This window comes from Hyaena hyaena, unplaced genomic scaffold (assembly GCF_003009895.1).
Source record: "Hyaena hyaena isolate Hyena2069 unplaced genomic scaffold, ASM300989v1 scaffold_3, whole genome shotgun sequence".
Lineage (NCBI taxonomy): Eukaryota > Metazoa > Chordata > Mammalia > Carnivora > Hyaenidae > Hyaena > Hyaena hyaena.
In genome coordinates this window covers 7,597,187-7,620,883 of record NW_024080635.1, presented here as the reverse complement: position 1 = coordinate 7,620,883, position 23,697 = coordinate 7,597,187, and the positions used below count along the sequence as shown (strand labels likewise).

At 41.8% G+C, this 23,697-nt stretch overlaps 1 protein-coding gene, 1 non-coding gene and 1 pseudogene across 2 annotated transcripts; 2 read left to right on the top strand and 1 right to left on the bottom strand.

Annotated features, from left to right (window-relative positions):
• Nucleotides 1-435: 435 nt before the first annotated feature.
• LOC120232394 lies at nucleotides 436-22,041 on the bottom strand (annotated as a pseudogene).
• Nucleotides 8,514-9,212, top strand: LOC120231067 (ADP-ribosylation factor-like protein 9). The gene has a single exon (XM_039230945.1). The coding sequence runs from the start codon at nucleotides 8,592-8,594 to the stop codon at nucleotides 9,210-9,212; it is 621 nt and encodes a 206-aa protein (XP_039086876.1). The 5' UTR covers nucleotides 8,514-8,591.
• On the top strand, nucleotides 16,089-16,194 carry LOC120233204. The gene has a single exon (XR_005528752.1). It is a non-coding gene; the product is annotated as a U6 spliceosomal RNA (small nuclear RNA).
• Nucleotides 22,042-23,697: the final 1,656 nt, after the last annotated feature.

Sequence of the window (23,697 nt, the reverse complement as noted above, 5' to 3'; positions counted from 1 at the left end):
CTCTCTCTCTCCTAGAAATAAATAAAAATATTTAAAAGAAAAAGAAATAAATAAAACATTAAAAAATGTTTTTAAAGTAAAAGAATGGATGGGGCACCTGGGTGGCTCACTTGGTTAAGCATCCAACGGGCTCAAGTCACAGTCTCACGGTTTGTGGGTTTGAGCCCTACGTCGGGCTCTGTGCTGACAGCTCAGAGCCTGGAGCCTGCTTCATTTTCTGTATCTCCCTCTCTCTCTCTATCTAACCCTCCCCTGCTCACACTGTCTCTCTCTCTCAGAAATAAATAAAATAAATAAATAAAATTAAGTAAAAGAATGGAAAAAATAAGCAAATAAGAACTAAATCGAAAGATAGAGTAAACATATTAACATCAGAAAAATATACTTTTTTTATGGTGAAAATTTTGTATTTAGATTTAGCCAGCTAGACTCAATTTAGATGATCCCAATTTTGTTAGCAATACCCAAATCATCATAGTCAGAAGCCAGTCCAACATATGCCTTCCTTTCTCCATCAAGCCTGATGAGAGTGTTGACCTTGACCATATCAATGTGATTGAGCTTCTTCACAGCCTGTTTGATCTGGTGCTTGTTGGCCTTGACATCCACAATGAACACAAGTATGTTGTTGTCTTCTATTTTCTTCATGGCTGACTCAGTAGTCAGGGGGACCTTGATGGCCCAGTGGTCAAGCTTGATTCTCCTGGGGACGCTCTTTGGAGGATATTTGGGCTGCCTTCAGAGACACAGTGTCTCGGGCCATTGGAAAGTAGGTGACCTGAGGGTCTTTTTTTTTTAATGACTGTGGATGCCCTCCAGCCCTGCTTTCTTGGCCTTCAAAACCTTTGCTTCGGTTTTGGCTTTGGGAAGGTCAGGGGCTTCCATCTTCACCTTTGGCACCATCTTGGTGAAAGGGCAGAAAAATATACTTTAATGCAAAAAGTATTATTAGGAATGAAGAATGTCACTAAATACTGATAAAAGGTCCAATTCACCAGGAAGATAAAACATTCTAAACCCATATGCAAACAATAACATCAACTTAAAACTTTTGAGGAAAAACTGACAGAACTACAGGAGAAGTTGACAAATCCACCATATAGTAGGGATTGTAACACACTTTTCTCAGTAGTTGATAGATACCACAGACCAAAATACCAGTAAGCATACAGAAAATTTGACACAATTAATAAGCTTGATCTGATGGTCGTATGTCGAACACTGCCGTCAGTATATTTTCAAACATACACGAATCAATTTTCATCAGCATTTCAAAGATTTTGGTGTCCTATAGATCACATTCTTTAAGCATAATGCAAATAAAACTTAAATCCATAACAACATAATAGACAAAGCCCATATATTTCCAAATTTAAAAGCATTTCTTTTTTTCTTAACTTGTATTTAAATTCTAGTTAGTTTACATATATGTATATTGGCTTCAAGAGTAGGATTCAGTGATTCATTGCTTACATACAACACCCAGTGCTCATCATAACAAGTGCCCTCCTTGATACTCATCACCCATCTAGTTCATCCCCTACCCACCTCCCTCCATCATCCTATAGTTTGTTCTTTATCGTTAAGAGTCTCTTATGGTTTCTTTCCCTCTCTCTTTTCTCCCCTTTCCCATGTATTCATCTGTTTTGTTTCTTAAATTCCATGTACAAGTGATATCATATGGTATTTGTCTTTCTCAGACTGACTTATTTCACTTAGCATAACACACTCTAGCTCCATCCACATCATTGCAAGTGACAAGATTTCATTTTTTTTTAATGTTTTATATATTTTTGCAAGAGAGAGAGACAGAATGCGAGTGGGGGATGGGCAGAGAGAGAGGGAGACACAGAATCCAGAGCAGGCTCCAGGTTCTGAGCTGTCAGCACAGGGGCCTGATGCAGGGCTCAAACTCATGGACCACAAGATGATTACCTGAGCCGAAGTAGTACGCTTAACCAACTGAGCCAACCAGGTACCCCAAGATTTCATTCTTTTTGATGGCTGAGTAATATTCCATTGTGTATATATGCCTCATCTTCTTTATCTATTCATCATTCAGTGGACGTATGGGCTCTTTCTATATTTGCAAGTATCTTTTCCCATTCCATAGGCTGCCTTTTAGTTTTGTTGATTATAAAACCATTTCTAAATGACTCATGGAGCAAAATAGGAATCACAATGGAAATTAGAAAATATTTAGAATGGAATGATAATGAAAACATTTCATATCAAAACTTGTGGGATAGGGGACCCTGGGTGGTTCAGTCGGTTAAATGCCAACTTTGGCTCAGGTCATGATCTCAGGATTCATGAGTTCAAGCCCCATGTCAGTCTCTGTGCTGACAGCTCAGAGTCTGGAGCCTGCTTTGGATCCTGTGTCCCTCTCTCTCTGCTCCTCCCATGCTCACATTCTGTCTCTCTTTCTTTCTCAAAAAAAAAAAAAATTAAAAACATTTTTTTTTTTAACTCGTGGGATACAGCTATAAGGATTTCAAGAAGGAAACTTATAGCTTTGAATAGTTATATTACAAAGAATAAAGGGTGAAACTTAGAAGTTAAATATTCTACTTAAATAATTTCAAGGACAGTAGAATGAAGAAAACAATACAACTAGAAATTAATGAAATAGAGAACATACGTTTTAGAAGACCAATAAACCCAAAAGTTGATTATTTGAAAAGACCAAAAAAACTTGAATCTAATAATGAAGAAGCAATCAAACAAATCCAAATTAAGTTTTCTTTTTTTAAGTTTATTTAGTTATTTTGAGAGAGAGATAGAGAGGGAAAGAGAGAGAGAATCCCAAGTAGCAGCACAGAACCTGACATGGGGCTTGAACTCATGAACCACGAGATCATGACCTGAGCTGAAATCAAGAGTTTCAAGAAATCAAGATACTTAACTAACTGAGCCGCCCAGGCGCCCCCAAATTAAGTTTTCTATGGCTGCTGTAACAAATTACCACAAACTTATTGGCCTAACACAACACAAATTTCTTATTTTGTAATTAGGCAAGTCAGTAATCTGAGCTGGGTCTCACTGGGCTAAAATATGGTGTGTCATGGGGCGCTTGGGTGGTGTAGTCAGTCAAGCGTCCAACTTTCACTTAGGTCATGCTCTCGCGGTTCGTGGGTTTGAGCCCCGTGTCGGGCTCTGTGCTGACTGCCAGCTCAGAGCCTGGAGCCTGTTTCAGTCTGTGACTCCCCCTCTCTCTGACCCTCCCTTGCTCACACTGTCTCTCTCTCTCTCCTAGAAATAAATAAAACATTAAAAATAAAATAAAATATGGTGTGGCAGCAGGGCTGCGTTCCTTTTCAGAGGCTCTTGGGTAAGTCCACTTTCTTGCTTAGTCAGGTTGTTGGCAGAATTCAGTTCCTTGTGGTTGTAAGACTGAGATCCCTATTTTCTTGCTAGCTGTCACCTTAGGACCATTTCCAGTTTAGGACCACTTCCCACATTTCTTGACTCAGACCCCCTTCCTCCATCTTCAAAGCTAACAATAGCAGGTGGAGTCTCTCTCACACTTTGAATCTCTCCTCCTTCTTCCGTCTTATCTCATTCTGACTCCGCCAGTAAAGGTTCTCTGACTTTTAAGGACATATGTATTTAGATTGACCCCTCCTGATAATCTAGGATACCCTGGCCATCTCGAGGTCTCTTAATTACATCTCCAAAGTCTCTTTGGCCATATAAGGTAATATAGTCACTGCTCTCAGAGACTAGGATATGGACATCTTTGGGAGACCTTATTCTGCCTACAAAGTAATATTCTATAGTTGTTATAAACCCTTCAACAATGTCAATGTCATAAAAGGGTTTTTCTTTAAAAGCTGGTGGACTGTTGTAGATTAAAGTAGAGCAAAAAGACAGGACAACTAAATGTACTTTAGTAGTGCAATGTGTAATACTTGATTGAATCTTAGATTTGAAAGAGATAAAACAGCTATAAATTTAATTATTGTGACAATGGGGAAATTTGATTATGGCTATATATAAATAATACTATTTTATCAATGTTAAATCTCCCAAGTATGATCATTGTATTGCAATTATATAGGAGAATGTCCTTGTTCTCAAGAAATATGTGCTTAATTGTTTCAGGGTAAAGTATCATGATATCTCTAACTTACTCTAAAATTGTTCTGAAAAACACAATGAGAGAAAGAGAGAGAGTATAGATGTGGCAAACTGTTATTATTTGATGAAGTTAAGTAAAGAAAGAATATGCATTCACTGTGCTATTCTTAAAACTTAGAGTAGGCTTGAGATTGTTTAAAATTAAACTTGTGACAAAATTAATGATAAAAGAGAAACAAGATTAACAAAACTGAAAGAATTCTGATAAAACTGATAAAAATCAAAAAGAAGAAAAGCACAAATAGTAATAGAAAAAAAGGTATAACTATAGATGCTGTGGAAATTTAAAAAGATAGTGAGCAGATATTATAAACAATTATATGCCAATAAATTTGAATGCTTAAATTTGAATCAGACAAATTCCAAGAAAAAAAAAATCTAGCTTACCAAAACTGACTCAGGAAGAAATAGAAACTCTGAATAACTATAAAACCACTGAAGCATTTTGCTTCAATAAAAATTCCCAGAAAAGGAAGATCAACACCCATGGTTTTATAAAAAAAAAAAAATCTTTATTTTTATTTTATTTTTATATTTTATCAATAAAATATTTAATGTAAGTATTTCCAAAATCACACAAACTATTCTAGAATAATGAAAAAGAAGGAATATTTCCCAATTCATTTCGTTCAAGAGAAGAACAAAACGAGGACTTGTCTTTAAAGATATCCAAAATAATTTTAAAGCTATTCATTATTAAGACAATGAAATATTGGCATGGGGATAGACAAAATGAATGGAAAATCAATGGAAATAATAGAGAGCCTAGAAATAGACCCACACATATATCAACATATGAGTTATGACCAACTTGGCATTGTAGGTCAATGAGAAAAGGGTGGGCTCTTCAATAATTGCTGTTGGGACACTTGGTTATACATATGGGGCAGGGGAATGAACCTGAATCCTTACATCACTCCATACACTGAAACTAGTTCCAGGTGGATTAAAGATGTATAAAACTTTTTAGTAGACAAAAGAAATTAATTTTAATAACTTTGTGACAGGGGAAGGACTTCTTAAGACAAAAAAAAACTTACCATAGAGGAAAAGAATAGTAAATTTAATTACATTAAAATAAGAACTTTCATCAAAACATGTCACAAAGAGAATAAACAAACAAGGCATGAACTAGGAAAAAATATTTGCCATCCATCATCAGAATTTACATAAAGAACTTCTACAAACCAAGAAGTAAAAGATGAAACAATCCAACAGACAAAAGATTTTAAATAAGCACTTCACAGTGGAGGAAACCAGATGACTAATGAAACATATAATGACATCCAACCTCATTAGTATTCAGAAAATTCAAATTAAAACTATAACGTGTTATCACATTTTCAAAATCAAAGGCCTACTCATACTAATCGAAGATTGTGGAACAGTACAACGTTGAATACAGATGGTGATAAAACACCTCTGCTTGATTCCTGATCTCAAAGGAAACCCATATACTGCTGGTAGTAGTGTAAATTGGTACAAGCCCTTTGAAAACCAATGTTCCATCTATAGAAAAGGTGACAATGTGCACTCCCCTGAAGCAGCAACTCCACTCCCAGAGTATACCTAGAATACTCTTACTCCAAGAAACTCTTGCACCTGCACCGGAGAGGACAGGCAAAATGCTCTTAGCAAAACTGCTTGTAATGGCAAAATCTGGAAACAATGAGAAAGCCAATGAACTGTAGAATGCATAGATAAATTGTGGGGGAGCCGTACAGTGGAGAAAATAAAAGAATTACAACTACATGCAGCTACCCAGCCATATTTCAGGACTGAAATGCTGAGTACTAAAAGCGAGTCACAGAAGAACACAAGATTCCATTCTTATAAAGCTTAAAAATTCAAAAAGGAAATAGTATTTATTCTTAGAAACATAGTCATCTGGTTAAACTACCTCTGAGAAGTGAGGTTTAAGGGGATAAGATTGGGAGGGTGGCACACAAAGAATTTCAAAAGTAATGGTAAAAATTTACTTTTCTTAAACTGGATGACAGGTGATGGGGGGAAAAGCAAGAAGTGATATTAGCTCACCAGAGGAGTTTTGCAAGTCAATCCTCACTGAAAGGAAGAAAGAGCATTCAAGTTCCCTTCACTGAGTGTGTTGGGAGGCAGAGATGAGAGACATTGGAAGAGACACAAAAAAGGGAGTAAGTGTTGGAGAGGTTGGAGAGGTTGGAGAGTCTCAGGACAATGGTAAGTGGAGAAGACTAGTTTTGGGGGGAACAAGGAATGGAAAGGTCAACATTAACTATCCACTAGAGTTTTTAACATAATCCTTAATGATCAGTCAATCCTTAATGATCCCACCAAAGAGATACTATACCCACTTTATAGATGCAGCATCTGACACCCTCAGGCTACTCTGATGACTCTTCTGCCAACTCTCAAATGCTCCAAGACTAAGAGATCTCTTAGATCTCTTTTCCACCTATGCTCACATCTAGGTGATCTTACCAATCTACACCTTTTTTTTTTTTTTTTTTGAGAGACAGAGATACTGTGTGTGTGAGGGAGGAAGAGCAGAGGGAGAGAGAGAAAGAATCCCAAGCAGACTCCATGTCCAGCACACAGGGGTGAGGGGAGGGGGGCATGGAAAGGGGACAGGGGGGCTTAGAGTAGAGACAGGGCTCAATCTCATGAATGATCTCAACCTGATCTTAAATCAAGAGTTGGACGCTCAACCAACTGAGCCACCAATCCAAACCTTTAAATGTCATCTATCTACTGAAGATCTTCATATCGATATCTCCAACCAGACCTCTCTTGGGAATGACTGTTCAGCAACCCCAGCAGCCTGTTGAACCCCCACACTTGGATATCTAATTGGCATCTCAACTATAATGTGTCCAAATGAGAACACTTGGTATTTCTCAGGGTTAAGGGAGAACTTCCCTGGATCTTCCCCCTCTTGGCAAATGGTAGCATCCATTCACCTAGATCTCAGGTCAAAATTCTTGGGCCATCCTTAACTCCTGTCTTCCTCCATGCTCTACATTTAATCTAGGGGCAAATTATGTGAGCTCCTCCTTCCAAATAAATCTTGAAGCCAGCCACTTCTTACCCTTCACCACATCCTCCCCGGTCTAAGATCCTGTGATCTCTCACCTGGATATCAACATGCAATAAATCCCCCTGTGTCCACTCTTGACTCCCTTTACATCTGTTCTCCGCATGGAAGATGGAATGATCCCTTAGTATGTAAACCATCTGGGTGGCGGTTATAAGGATGTGTTCACTTTGTAAACAATCACTGAGGTTCAGGCCTATCATTTGTGCACTGTTCTGTAGGTATTTTATGCTTTAATTTAAAAATGCACTCATTTCCTCCTCCTCCTCTTCCTCTTCTTATTCTCTTCCCTTCTCTTTCCTTTCTAAACACTTTAGCCAAGAGCCACTAGATAAGATGAGGCCAGGCAAGAGTGGAGGTGGAGAGTCACAACAAGTAGAGTGGGCTAATGCGGGGTGTCAGAGCCTAAAGAGGCGATCCTAAACATATGCTGAATCCCCAAAAAGGTAAGGGGCTGGTCACACAGGAGTGGGAATGGCCCAGCACCACCAGGGTGTTAGAGACAACATTCCCACAGGAGTGTGGCCAGAGGCAGAGTGAGTGGCGTAATGAGAAGCTTGTCTGCACAGCAGGACAGTCCTGACTAGAGTGAAAGAAACAGAAATATAACAAGATGTCTGGGAGCACCTGCCACCACCCCCACCTGGCATAACAATGAACAACCTAGAGCCTAGATCTCGGGTTTCTAGATACATTCCCCAGAGATCCTTGGAGAAGTGGCTCCTTCCAGGACGGGTGTAGGGAAAGTACAAGATAAGCCCAGAACATCTTGTTGTGTTAGGCTTTAAAGAAACACTCAAAGATAGATGAGCATATATCGTAAGAACAGAAAGCAGTCTGAAGGGGTTCCCACTCCGTAAATTAATGACAAGTTGAGTATCAAAATAAATAATAACATTAATATCACATAAACAAGCTAAAGAAGAAAAATCACAGGATCTTATCAATAGATGGTTGGAAAGCATTTGACAATATCCAACACCTAATCATGATAAAAAGTCCCAGCAAACTAGGAATGGAAAGAAATTTCCTCAACTTGATAAAGAACATCTACAAAAAAACCTACAGCTAACATTATACTTAATGGGGAGAAACTTTTCCACTAAGATCATGTATAAGACAAGGATGTTTCCACTCATACAACTTTTCAGCATTATACTGGAAGTATTAGTTGATGCAATAAAACAAGAAGAAGAAATAAAAAGCATAAAGATTGGGAAGGAGGAAATAAATCTGTCTTTGTTCACAAACAATATGATTGTCTATGTAAAAAATCTAAAGGAGGTGTCCGCCTCCGGAGCCACAGCTGCCGGGATCTAAAACCCAGGCTCCAGCGCGCGGGCGCGCGGGAAGAGGGAAAGAAATCAGGGCGGTGGTGATGGAGAGGGGGAAGGTGAAGAAAAAGGGGAAGGAGCCGGAGAAGGAGAAAATTCGGGAAAAAGGAAAGGAGGAGAAAGAGAAAAAGGAAGTGGAGAAGGAGAAAATTAAGGGAAAGGAGAAGGGGAAAGGGAAGGAGGAGAAGAAAGAGCGGGAGACCGAGAAAGAGAAGGAACAACTTAAGGGAAAAGAAGACAAAGAAAAGAAGGAGAACCACGCCTTGGCTAAGCCCCCGCTGGAGCCTCCGGAGAAAAATAAGCAGATCCTTGTCTTGGGCCTGGACGGAGCAGGAAAGGCCAGTGTTCTCCATTCTCTAGCTTTAAACAAAGTCCAGCACAGTGTGGCACCCACCCAAGGTTTCAATGCAGTATGCATCAACACTGAAGGTAGCCAAATGGAATTCCTGGAGATTGGCGGCAGTGAACCTTTCCGTTCCTATTGGGAAATGTACCTGTCCAAAGGATTGCTGCTGATCTTTGTAGTAGATTCAGCAGATCACAACAGATTACCTGAAGCCAAGAAACACCTTCACCAATTAATTGGAACAAACCCAATCCTTCCTCTGGTTGTGTTTGCAAACAAACAGGTAAAAGTCTGTGCAAATTTAAGTGGCATTCAATAGCTTTATTATCAATGATAGAAATAGAAATGTCTTCTTTTAATAGCTGGATATTTAACAATGTGCTGTATATTCAGTTTAGTTTATGCTTATTAGATCTACTGGATTATAAACTCCTTGATAATAAAGACGATTATACATCTTTGTGTCCCTTAGAATACCTAGTATACTGTATATAGTAGAAATTCAACAAATCTGTGTTGAATTTAATTTCAAGAAAAATTTATTGATGGTTGAATTGATTTCAGCAAAATATTTGAGTGTCTACCGTATATAAAGAAATAGTTTCTTTTAGATCAGTTAACATGACCTGAATTTATTTCTCACACATACATTAAAGATATTAAACTACCATGGAGAAATTGGAACCCTTGTACAGTGTCATTGGGAATGTAAAATGGTGCAGCCACTATAGAAAACAGTATGGCAGTTACTTAAAAAAATTAAAAGTAGAACTCCTATATGATCCAGCAATTCCACTTCTGAGTATATACTCAAAAGAATTGAAAGCAGGAACTCAAGCAGATACTTGTACATCCATGTTCACAGCAGAATTATTCACAATAGCCAAAAGGTTGAAGAAAACCAAGTGTCCTTCTATAGATGAATGGATAAACAAAATGCAATATATACATACAATGGGATATCATTCAACATTAAAAAAGGAAATTCTGACACATTCTATTACATGGATGACACTTGAGGACATTATGCTAAGTGAAATAAGCAAGTCACAAAACGACAAACACTGTGTGATTCCACTTTTATGAGGTACCTAGAGTAGTCAAATTCATAGACACAGAAAGAAGATTAGAGATTACCTGGGAATGGGAGGAGAGGAGAAGTTAGAGTTATTGGTTAGTGGACACAGGTTTATGTTGATGATGGACCCAGGTTGCCTTGGGTTGGGGGAGAGAGAAATAGGGAGTTATTGTGTTGTGGGTACAGAGTTTCAGTTTTGCAAGATGAAAATACTTCTGGAGGTGGACTGTTGCACAAAAATGTGAATGTACTGAATTGTACAATTAAAAGTAGTTAATATGGTAAATTTTGTTATGCTTATTTTACCACAATAAAATCAGTTTTAAAAAATTAAAAAAAAAAATCTAAAGGAAAAAACTTCTGGAACTGCAGCTCTATTAATTACTAGTGAGATTTGGAAGCAGCCAAGATGTCCTTCAGTAGGTGAGTGGATAAATAAACTGCGGTACATCCAGACAATGGACTATTATTCAGCACTGAAAAAGCAATAAGCTATTGAGGCATGAAAAGACATGGAGAAACTTTAAATGCATATTACTAAGTGAAAGAAGCCAATCTGAAAAGGCTACATACTCTATGGTTCCAACTATATGACATCCTGGAAAAGGCAAAACTGTAGAGAAAACAAAAAGATCAGTGATTGCTGAGGTGGGGTGGGATGAATAGGCAAAAAACAGAGAATTTTTAAGGCAGTGAAAATACTCAGTATGATATTATAATGATGAATATGTGCCACTGTACATCTGTCCAGAACCATAGAGTGTATAACACCAAGAGCAAATCCTAAAATAAACTATGGAGTCTGAGTGATTATGATGTCAATATAGGTTCACCCTTCATTGAAAGAAAGAAAGAAAGAAAGAAAGAAAGAAAGAAAGAAAGAAAGAAAGAAAGAAAGAAAGAAAGAAAAGAGAAAAAAAGAGAAGGGAAGGGAAGGGAAGGGAAGGGAAGGGAAGGGAAGGGAAGGAAAAGAAAGGAAAGGAAAGGAAAGGAAAGTACTGGGCATCTGGGTAGCTCAGTTGGTTAAGCATCTGACTTCAGCTCAGGTCATGATCTCTCTGTTTGGGGGGGTTCAGGTCTCACATCAGCCTCTGTGCTGACAGCTCTGCTTCAGATGTGATGTCTCCTTCTCTCTCTGCCCCTCCTCTGCTCATGCTCTGTCTCCCTTTCTCTCAAAAATAAGTAAGCATTAAAAATTTTTTTGTTTAAGTAGCATTCTGGTGAATGATGTTAGTAATGCTAGAGACTGTGCATACAAGGGGTCAGGGAGCATATGGGAGATCTCTGTACCTTTTTCTCAATTGTATTGTAAACCTGAATTTTCTAAAATATGAAGTCTTTAAAAAAAAAAAAAAGAACCCTGTTGGAATGATGAAGCAATCACAGTAAGGATGCAAGATACCAGTTGAATATACAAAAATCACTCATTTCCTACAAACCACCAATGAACAAATGGAATTTGAAATTAAAAGCAATATATCATTCACATTAGCATCCCCCAAAAATGAAATACCTATGTTAAATCTAACAAAATATATACAATATCTATATGAGGGAAAACTACAAAAGGCTGATGAAAGAAATCAAAAACTAAATCAAAGAACTAATACTAAGAGAGGTATTCCATGTTCATAGATAGGACGACTAAATATTGTCAAGATCTCAGTTCTTTCCAACTTGATCTATAGAGTCAATGCAATCACAATTAAAATCCCAGCAAGTTATTTTGTGGTTAGGAGAAAGAGAATAGTATGGAAGGAGAAGAATAAAGCTGGAGGACGGAAACTACCCAACTTCAACACTTACTATAAAACCACAGTGATCTAGGCAGTGTGATATTGGCAAAAGAATAAATCAATGGAAGAGAGTATAGAGCCCAGTTATAGACCCACATAAATACAGTCATCTGATCTTTGACACAAAAGCAAAGGCAATATGATAGAACGAATATAGTCTTTTCAACAAATGATGTTGGAACAATTGTACATCCACATGCAAAAAAACTAATCTAAACACAGCCTTTACATCCTTTACAAAAGTTAACTCACAATGCATCACAGACCTAAATATAAAATGCAAAACTATAAAACTTCTGTTGGTAACATAGGATTAAACCTGGTTGACCTTAGGTACTAGCATGATTCTGTATAAATAGTTGACAAGTGAATTTCATTAGCATTAAAAACTTCTGCTCTGGGGGACACACCAGCAAGAAAACAAGAAGGCAAGCTACACACTGGAAGAAAATATTTGCAAAAGACCTATCTGATAAAGGCCCGGTATCCAAAATATACAAATAACTCTTGAAACCCAACAATAAGAAGACCAAAAAACAAAATTACTGATTAAAAAATAGACAAAAGAACTGGACAAATAAAAAGATATACAGATGACATATAAACACATGAAAAGATGCTTAACATCACACATCATTAGAAAAATATAAATTAAAAGAAAAAATCACTACACACCTATTCAAATAGCCAAAATCCAAAATACTAACACCATCAAAAGCTGACAAGGATGTGAAGCCACAGGAACTTCATTCATTACTGGTGGGAATGCAAAGTGGTACAGCCACTTTGGAAGACACTTCAGCAGTTTCCTACAAAATTAAACATACCTCTACCATGGGATCCACCAATCAGGTTGCTTTGTATTTACTCAAATGAATTTAAAACTTCTGTCTACACAAAAACTTGAACATAGATGTTGATAGCCCATTTATCCATAATTGCCAAAACTTGGAAGCAACCAAGATATTTTTCAGTAAGTGAATGGATGAATAAACTGTGGTATAACCAGACAATAGACTATTATTTGGAAGGAAAAAGAAATGAGCTATGAAGCCATGAAAAGACATGGAGGAACCTTAAATGCATACCACTAAGTGAAATAAGCCGATCTAAAAAGGCTACATACTGTATGAGGCCAATCAAATGACATCCTAGAAAAGGCAAAACTTTTGAAATAATAAAGGGTGATAATGATGTCAATGTAGGTTCATCAGTTGTAACAAATGTACCAGCGTGGTATTGAATTTTAGTCAGGGAGGCAGTGTATGTGTATACAGAGGCAGGGGAGAGATGGGTAATCTCTATACCTCCCATTCAGTTTTGCTGTGAATCTAAAGCGGCTCTAAAAATTAAAGTCTATTAAAAATAAAGAAACAGATTCTGACCCATTAATAAAATGGGGAATTGTTATGGTAAATTAATATATAAATAAATTGAAATTTTGATGACAGTTGTGAGATGTACATTATTCAAGTACCTCCCCACAAGATACTTATTAATTACAAGGAGAAAAAGAACAACTTGACAGTGGAGAAGGCTAGCTGACATCATCTTAATCAAGGGCTCAAAGTGAATTTCACTGGGTATGAGACAAATTGAAAACACACCACATTTGGTTGTATCTCTCCTCAGTGATGGGATGTACTAAGAGCCACAGAGTGGCTTCTGTGATATTCCTGCCAAAGAGGCAAACCTGAATCTAATCTTGAGGAAACATCAGACAAAACTAAATTAAGAGACATGCTACAACATAAGTGGCCTGTAATCTTCAAAAGTGTTAAGACTGTGAAAGTTAAATAAACACTATGGAACTGTTCCAGATGGAAGGAGACTAAAGATACTGGGCAGTTAGTGATTCTGAATTGTATCCTTTACTATAAAGGATATCATGGTGACAACCAGAGAAACTTTAATGGAGTTGAAAGCTTAGGCAATAGTAACAGATCAATGTTAATGTCCTGATTTTATGATTGTATTGTTGTTCTATAGAACTATCTTATAGGAACTTATTCTGTAGGAAATACACACTGAAGTATCAGAGGTGTAGTAGGGCACCTTGTTGGCAATGTACTCTCAAATGATACAAAAAAATTATTTTGTATTATTCTTGCAACTTTGAGATCTTTAAAAAAATGTTTAATTCAAGTTTATTTATAGGTTACCTGCATGCTGTAAAATGAAGTTGGACCCTACCTCATTCCATACACAAAACTTAACCCAAAATGAATCAAGTTTGAATATAAGAGCTAAAACTATAAAACTCTTTTTTTTTTTTTATTTCTAGGAGAGAGACAGCGTGAGCAGGGGAGGATCAGAGAGAGAGGGAGATACAGATTCTGAAATAGGCTCCAGGCTCTGAGCTGGCAGTCAGCACAGAGCCCGACGCTGGGCTCGAACCCACAAACCGCGAGATCATGACCTGAGCGAAAGTCGGACGCTTAACTGACTAAGCCACCCAGGCGCCCCTAAAACTATAAAACTCTTAAAAACAAACATAGAGGTAAATTTTCATGATCTTGGATTTGGCAATGGATTCTTAGATACTGAAAGCATAAGCAGCAACAATAAAATAAATAAATTAGACTTCATCAAATTAAAACCTTTAGTGCATCAAAGGACATTATCAAGAGTGAAAAAAAAACCTGATAGAATGGGATAAAATAATTGCAAATTAAATACCTTTTAAGAATGTAGTATCTAGAATATATAGAGAATTCTTGGAAGGTGCCTGGATGGCTCAGTCGGTTAAGCAACTCTTGATCTTGCAGCTTGTGAGTTCAAATCCCACATCAGGCTCCACACTGACAGTGCAGAGCCTGCTTGGGATTCTCTCTCTCCCCTCTCCCTCTGCCCCTACCCAACTCATGTGTGCACACTCTCGAAAGAAAGAAAGAAAGAAAGAAAGAATATATACCCAGAAATAGGATTGCTGGACCATAGGTTGTTCTATTTTTAATTTTTTAAGGAACCTCTATAATGTTTTCCATGTTGGATGCACCAATTTATATTCCTACCAACACTGCACAAGGGTTCCCTTTTCTCTGCATCCTCACCAACATGTGTTATCCCTTGTTTTTTTGATAATAGCCATTCTAACAATGGTGAAGTGCTAGATTATTGTGGTTTTGATTCATGTTTCTCTGATGATCAGTGATGCTAACCACCTTTTCATGTGCTGGTGGCCATTTGTATGTCTTATTTGGAAAAATATTTGTTGTTTATCTTCTTTTTATAAATGTCTACTCAAGTATTTTGCCCATTTTTAAATTGAGTTGTCTTTTTGACATCCTTCGAGGATGAGGGAGACACTTTTGCAACTAGACAAAATTGCACATTATAAATGCACTAAATGTCACCAAATTGTTCACTTTTAAATGATTCCTTTTATATTGTGTGAATTTCACCTTAATTTTAAAGAAAAAAAGAAACTATTAGTTTCCTTCCCTAAACTTCATCTTCTCCATACACATTAACTCTCCCCTCCTTACGTGTGGGCTGCACCTCTCAAATTCTTTCCAAAGAACAGAACATTTAAAAAGAGTCAGAGGAAGTAACTGTATAGTAGAGAAAACTAGAAACATGACCTTAACCAATGGTCAAGGGTAATGTCACAGCGAAAAGTCACATTGATAACATGTGCCTCCTGATATGTGACAAGAAATGCACTTCTTCCCTCTGGTCTTCCTCCCTGAAACCCATAACCCCAGTTTAGCTATGGAAAGAAAATCAGACAATCCCAAATTGAGGGGTAGTCTATGTAATAACCAATACTCTTCAGGACTCTCAAGGTCATCAAAAACAAGGAACATCTGAGAAACTGTCACAGACCAGTGGAGGGCAAGGAGACAGGACAAACTGACCGTACCGTGGCGGGCTGCATGGCGTACGAGGACAGGAAACGGACTTCAGGGGAGAACTAGTGAATCAGAATAAAGTGTGGACTTTAGGAAACAGTAATGTGCCGGTACTGGCTCCTTAGGGGTGGGGAGCGGACCCTGCTAACGGGAGACGTTAACGCCAGGAAAACTGGGCGAAAGGCGGACAGGAATTTCGTACTGTCCTCGCAACTTTTCTGTAAATCTGACACTGTTATAAAATAAAACGGTTTTGTTTTTTACAAGAGGCAAGGGCAGAACATTAACTAATAGAGATGTAATGCTATCATTTACATATGCACAGAACAGCTCAGAAAGCACATTCCAGAAACCATAATGCCAGAGGCCTCTAACAGGGACAGGTGTTTGAAGGGCAGAGGAGGTCATTGTACACCCTTTTGTACCTTCTGAATTTTCAATATGAAGGGTTAAAAAGCAAGTGGCTCATGCTGGCTTCGGCAGCACCTATACTAAAATTGTAAAGATATGGAAAAGATTAGCATGGTCCCTGAATACGAATAAATGCAAATTTGGGAAGCATTCCACATTTTTTAGTTTAGTGGGTATAGAGTTTAAGCTTTATCAGACAAAAAAGTTCTAGAGATCTGTTGGACAACACTGTAAATATACTTAACACTACTTAACTGTACACTTAAAAATGGTTAAGACAACAAATCGAATGTTATATTTTTTACCGCAATAAAAAAGTAAAGTTTTCTGAAGCAAAAGCAACAAAATGTTAATATCTATTCAGAGATGGGGACACAATTTATCTAAATAATTGTGTTCTATGTTTTTCTGCGTGTTTGAAAAATTAAAATCTCAGGCAAAGGATGCAGCATGTGCAAAGGCCCTGAGGCGGGATGAAGCACAGCCAGTGTGGGCTCGAGAGCAGGGAGCAAAGAACAAGGTGGCACAGGATGAGAGAAGTAGGTGGGGACTCAATCACCAGTCACCGAGGACAACACCCTTCCCGCACATTCCAGAGGTTCCCCGCTCTGCCAGCCTAAAGGCTGTTACTTTCTCAAGCACTAACAGGGCTCCTCAGTCTGTCTCCAAATCACCCAGTGCCAGCCTGGCTCAGACGTTGCTCTATCCTGAAATGACAAGCTCCATTGTTCCCCTTCTCCTGCGGGCTGCTTTCCCCTCAAGACGCAGATCTGAGTTGACAGGTTTCTGTGGGTGGATCCCCAGGGCAGAGCTCACAAAGACACGACTGTCTGGGACACCGGTCCTGCCTGAGCAGAGCAGGATCCTCACCTGATCCTTCCAGCCTCCACATCGAAGAGGATCTCAAAGCTCCTAACAGCCACCCACATACATGGCACGTAGCCCAGCCCTGGACCTGAAGTAGCTCTTTGGCCCTTTTCACCCTCGGAGGTGAGGAGGGAGCTAGGGGCAGGGAGGTGGTGGCTCATAGGCACTAGCTGGATGCCCATTGAGAGAAGCACCAAGCGACAGGGTGGCATCATTTCCCAGGCCCGCAGCACTTCACAGCACACGGCGCCCCACGAGATAGGAAGGGCCAGTACTGATATATGTGCCACAGGCAAGGCAATGGAATCAGGGTGTGCCAACGTCACGTGGCTGGCCAGAGGGCTCAGACCCCGGAGACCCCTCCCCGGTGCCCTTCCCAGGCACACAAAGAGGCCCCCACCCCAGGAGTAGCAGTTAGACCAAAGAAGACTCCGGGGCTAGATCTCCCACTGCACCATTTGGGAGCTGAGACCTTTGGGCGGACAATGGCTCCCGCCCTTGACCTCCCAAGAGTACCAAGTGCCATGTCTGGTAACAGATGGTAGCTCCTCTTACCATAACACCCTAGAAACAACCCACTGGAGAGCTGTTACTTAACAGCCAACTCACCCACCGCAAGGAGCATGGCATGGGCTCAACCAGGGGGGGCGTGAGGGCAGCAGAGGGCAGAGCATCCCTGGGACAGGCCCGGTTGTTGGGGGGCTGCCTCGGGCCTCAGAGAGGACCCTCTGGGATGGACCCCAGCGCCACCCAGGCTCACCAGCATGGCTGTGACTAAACGCAATTGGAGCCACAGAAAAGGCGGTCGGAGCCGGGAGAGCTGAGGTCCAGGACCCACACTGATTATAATGAGCCATGTTACCCTATGTGAGTCACTTCCTCTCTGCGCCTCGTGTTTTTCATCAACAAATAAAGAGTCTGAATTTCATGAAACTGAAGGTACCCTCAAAACTAAGGTCCTGTAAGTAATGTATTTTAGACCCAATTTCCTCCTAAAATGAATAGCTAGGCAGATAGAGATGGATGGATGGATGGATGGATGGATGGATGGATGGATGGATGGATGGACAGAGAGAGAGATGATAGGTAAAGTCTGCTTAGTTATCATTCTCTTTCAAAGCTGATTCTGGAAGGGAGGAAGGAAGGAAGGAAGGAAGGAAGGAAGGAAGGAAGGATGGAAGGAAAGGAGGGAGGGAGGGAGGGAGATTGTCATTTGAAGCATCCAGAGACCAGCTGCTAAAAGGTAAGACCCATGGGACTTCCTATGGAGCTGGTGATCCAGAATAAGGAAAAAGCTCAGAGACTCGGGCCCCAGAAAGGAACAGAAGGAAGGTCTGTCTCTTGGCCTCTCTCCACAAGGGCAAGCCCTCCCTGTTTCTTGCTGCCAAACCACAGGCAGCCCAGCATCTGTCTGGGAATCCGGCCTTGGGCTGCGCTTGGACTGGAATCTGTTGGAAACCCCTCTTCATGCAGCCAGGAGAAGAGCAGACTGAGACCGAGTCAGATTTCTCACTGCTGGAAGGGCCTGCCGGTGAGCCTGGAGAAATACAGTACCACCTCCAGAAACTGACTGTCCTGCCCACTAAAATGAGCAATGGGCCATCTCCAGTCGGTGTGTCACAGCCAACTGCCCCAGGCATCTCCCCTGCGCCTGCTTCACAGCAGGCGTCTCAGACCTGCCTTCGACTCGCCTCCAGCAGCCTTCCCACCGCCACATGTGAGCCTGCTTACTCCTAACAGGACTAAAACTTTGGAAGCATCCTTGACCCTTTTCTTAATCCCACTGAATTATTAGCCAGTGTCCAGATCCAGCATCCTCTCTTGGGCTGGGCAGCATCCACTCTATTGAGGGACTGAATAGAGCAAAAGGTAGAGAGGGGCGCCTGGGAGGCCCAGTTAGTTCAGGGTCTGACACTTGATTTCAACTCAGGTCATGATCTTGTGGTTTGAGGGATCAAGCCCGGTGTCAGGCTCCGCGCTGAGCACAGAGCCTGCTTGGGATTCTCTCTCCCTCTCTCTCTGCCCCTCCCTTGCTTGCACTCAGGCTCTTTCTCGCAAAATAAATAAACTTTATGAAAAAGAACAAAAGGCAGAGAAAGGAGGAATTTGTCCCTCTTTTCCTTCCTCCCTGCTTGATCTTGGACATGTCATGTCCTCGCTTCTGCCCTCGGACCTTTCAGACTCGGACTGAGTCACACAGCTGACTGTGGGAATTCTCAGCCCTCCGGAATCACATGAGCCAACTGCTCAAAATAAGTTTCCTTTTATACACGGAAAAGTTTCTGTGTGTGTGTGTGTGTGTGTGTGTGTGTGTGTGTGTGTGCGTGTCCCCTCTTGGTTCTGTTTCTCTGAGATCCTGACTAAGCAACACATCTTGCTGGTTCACCTTTACATAACAGCCCACGTGTATCACTCGTGCTGCGTACCAGGCACTATTCCAGGGACCTTCCATACTAAGTCATCTAATCTTCAAACTGGCTCTGTGGGGTACGTTCTCTCTCATCCCCACCCACTTTACATATGAGGAAACTGAGGCACAGAGAGGCGAAGTAACCACGAAACGATGGGACTGAGGTTTGAAGGCAGGCTACGCAGCTTCCGTGCCTGTGTGCTTTGCAGCCACACCACACTGCACCCCCCCCAGGACTTCTGGCCCCGCCCCCACCAGCCACAGCTCTCACTCCTGACACCACTAGCTCTCACCATCGGATTCCCTGCTGAGCAGCGGAGGGGCAGAGAGAGAGGGAGAGAGAATCCCAAGCAGGCACTGTGCTGTCAGCGCAAAGCCTGACAGGGGGCTTGATCTCATGAGCTGTGAGATCATGACCTGGGCCAAAATCAAGAGTCAGACTGAGCCACCCAGGCGCCTCTGCTGAAAGCCCTTTTATATTTTTTTATTTTTTATTTTTTTTACAAATAGTTTATTGTCAAGTTGGTTTCCATATAACACCCAGTGCTCATCCCCACAAGTGCCCTCCTCCATGCCCATCTCCCCCCTCCCCCCTCACACCCATCAGTCCTCAGTTTGTTCTCAGCATTCAAGAGTCTCTCATGGTTTGCCTCTCTCCCTTTCCCCCACCATTTCCCCCCTTCTTCACCCTCGTGGTACTCCGTTAAGTTCCTCCTAATCCTCCTAGATGTGCAAACATATGGTATTTGTCCTTCCCTGCCCTTTTAAAGAAGAGTCGGGTCAAGTCCAAGCCCCTTCACCCCCCACCTGGTGCCTCCCATGTCACTGAGAGCCAAAGCTGAAACATTCACTATAACCTGCAAGGCACTGCCGACCAGACCTGATCTGTCCCCCACATACTCTCTCCCTGCACACCAGCCTCCTTGCTCACCACACCCAGAGCCTTTGCACTTGCTGCCCCATTCCCCCTGCCCGGAACATCCTTCCTGTCACCCCCAGAGCTCATGCCATCACTTACTAGGGAAATCCCCCCAAAAAACCCTATTGAAAATTCCAACTGCCCCCCACTGCCGCCATTCTTCCTGTCCCCCTGACGGCATCCCACTGTACCATCCCATTACAGCATGTGCATCATCTGACCCACAGCCCATCTGCTACCTCCCCTCTAGACAACACCCTCTGTGGGGGCAGGACTCAGGCTTGTTTGATGCCCTGCTATACCTGTCCCTTGGGCTTGAAATAACCCTTTTCAGGAGGTGCTAAATAAATATGTACCGCAGATGTACATCATGGATAAATTTTGATGCATTCATAAATGGAAAGCCCACAGCAACTAAAAGAATAAAAGAATGAAGTATTGCTACAAGTAGTAGCATGAATAATACTGTTCAGCAAAAGAAGCCAGACTTGGGTTATCAGTGATGGGGTAGCCATGTATGGGTGGGGGTGGTGGGCATATGGGAATCCGTACTCTCCTCTCACTTTTGCTGTTAACTTAAAACTTCTCTAAAATATATTTTTATTTATATATTTTATAAATTAAAATATATATTAAATATATACATTAAATATGTGTATCTTTTATATATCTTTTTTTTTTTAAAAAAAGAAGCCAAACACAAAAGAAGACATGATTAATTTCAGGCAGCAGCATCTCCACGGTCAAGACCTCCCACAGCCTCACGCAGTAGGGTTCCACTCTGGGTGGGAGTGGAATGGAACCAGAAAGGTGTTTCTATCAGGAACCCAGAATAAGAGACCAGGACTTGGCTAAATCAGCCACAAAAACCTGGGGTGGGGGGTGGGGGATGCCTGCTCCCAGATCAGCTGATCATTCTCTGGGTTCTTGGTTTTTTTCTGCTCCATGGATTCCTTGGTATTCACTGTCTCTCATAAACATATTTCTGTGATATATACTGTAAATCTGCTTCATTTGAAATTCACAGTAATGACCTATTCCCTCGTATTCAGGAAACAGGGTAAGGTTCCGGCTTTTAAAGGCCAGGAGTTTACTAGCCAGAATATGACAAGTATTGCAAAGTATAGGCCTGCTCTAAAAGCACTTAAGAAACAGTCTCCGTCAGAAATTTCAAGAATACCTTCAAAGAACATCATTTATCTGTCAAGAGGCCACGGGGGTGGGGAGCGATAGTGGGTGGGAAATATGAGTATTTGATCAAATCCATATTTTCAACTCCCTGGGTGAGGGGGGGATAAATATTTACTAACCCTTCTCCCCCTGAGCAGGCCTGTGTGCACACGTGTGTGGGCAAGGGGTGGGGGGGGGTGTGCACGGGAACAAGTGTGCAAAGGCACATGCGTGGTACCACAGCCCCGTCCCCTGCGCCCACCAGCCCCCGCACAAAACTCCTCTGCATCATCTGAACTCTGTGATCCAGGGGGTAATTTAATAGAATGAGCATGCCTGTTTTCGGGGCGGCCCACTTAACTGAAACCCAAAGCCAGCTCTGGAGTAAATGGGGCTGTGGCCAAATCGATTAGGCCCATCCGCACTTTCTCGTTTTCAATAGAGTCAGGGCTTAACCAGGTTAGTTTTCGTTAAACACATTAGCCAGGTTCTCTCCTCTCTCCAGCCCAATGATTTTGTGTCAGGCCTGAGGGATTATAATTGCAATGCAGCCAGACGCCAACTGAGCAGGGTGATTTACTGAGGGCCGTGGGCCCAGGCGGGTCTCCTACCTGCTGGCCTCTGGACGGGAACTTTCTTCCTTGAATCTTGTCCTCATTAGCAGTGAGGCAGGCAGACGCTGGGGAGAACAGGACACTGCTTCTTTCGGACACCCACTCTGTGGTTGTCGCCCAGCCTGGGAGTGGCGGCACAGGGGACGAGGGTCTCTTTGTTCTTTGGAACTGGAACTGAGACTCAGGAGGGCCGGGCTTCTGGAACCGGCCTCGGTGCTGTCGGGCATCTGAGTCGTGCCTGTTCCCTGGGAGAGGGTGACCCTCCTCACGGCTGTGCAGAGAACTTCCCAGCCTTACAATCCAGGCTTTTCTGGACCCCGGGCCTCACAGGGATAGGGCCTGGGGCTCCCACCTGGGACCCCACTTCCTTCTCCCAGCCTTCTCTCCTCTTTGCTCTCTTTGAGCCCGACCTGCATCCCGGGGTCTCCATCTTGCTGTGTGGTCCCCTCCCCAATGGTCTGAGCCCTTTACCTCACATCTCTGAGCCCCAGTACCCCCCATCCGCTGACTGGGTGTGAGGAAGCCACTGTCCCTAAGGAGAGGAAAAAGGACAACCAGAGGCGGTGAGGAAGGAGAGAAACTGGAACCCTCATACTTCATGGTTAGAGTATAAAATGGCGCAGCCACTTTGGTAACAGTTTGGCTGTTTCTCAAAAGGTTAAATATGCATTTGACCATATGACCCAGCAATTTCCACTCCTAGGTATTTACCCAACAGAAATGAAAGCATGTGACCACACAGAGACTTGGACACGAATGTTCAGAGCAGATGTCTTCATAATGCTCCCAAACGGGAAACAAGCCGGAGGTCCATCAACAGGTGAATGGATAAATCAAGAATGGTACATCCATGTGATGGAATATTACCTAGCAATAAAAAGGAATGCTTGACAGACACTTACCATGACACGGATGATTTGCAAAACCACTATGCTGGCTGAAAGGAGGTAAGTATAAAACTCCATGTATCTAAAATGTCCAGAAAAGGAAAATCTGTAGAGACAGATATTAGATTAGTGGTCACCTGGGGCTCAGTATAGGAACAGGGGTTAACTGTGAGTAGGCACTAGGGATCTTCCTGAGGTGGCAAAAGTGTTCTGAAGCTCATTGTGGTGACAGTTGCACGACTCAGTAAATTTACTAAAAAGCACTGGACTGTATACTTAAAATGAGTACGCTTTATGGAATATAAATTATGCCTTAATAAAAGTGTTTACGGAAGAGATGAGAAGAAAGCCTGGAACCTGCCACAAGCTGGCAGTTTCTCAGCATGTTCGACACAGGGGTCCCACAGGACCTAGCAGGTCCCCTCTGGGCATACATGCCCGGGAAAAATAAGAACACCCGTTGACGCCAAAGTCGTACGTGAATGTTGAACACAGCAAAGGTGGAAATAACCCAATGTCATCCATGATCATAACTATGCAGGCCAGAGCCTTCTCCCCAGCTTCGCTTTAAGAGCGGCCTGGTTGGGGCGCCTGGGTGGCTTAGTCGGTTAAGCGTCCGACTTTCGCCCGGGTCATGATTTCGCAGTTCGTGGGTTCGAGCCCTGCGTCTGGCTCTCTGCTGACTGCCAGCTCAGAGCCTGGAGCCTGTTTCAGAGTCTGTGTCTCCCTGTCTCTCTGACCCTCCCCTGTTCACGCTCTCTCTCTCTCTCTCTCCCCCCTAGAAATAAATAAAAATAT

Bases quoted from the DNA above. Each gene is read 5' to 3' on its own strand.
- LOC120231067 (XM_039230945.1), top strand. From the start codon at position 8,592: ATGGAGAGGGGGAAGGTGAAGAAAAAGGGGAAGGAGCCGGAGAAGGAG.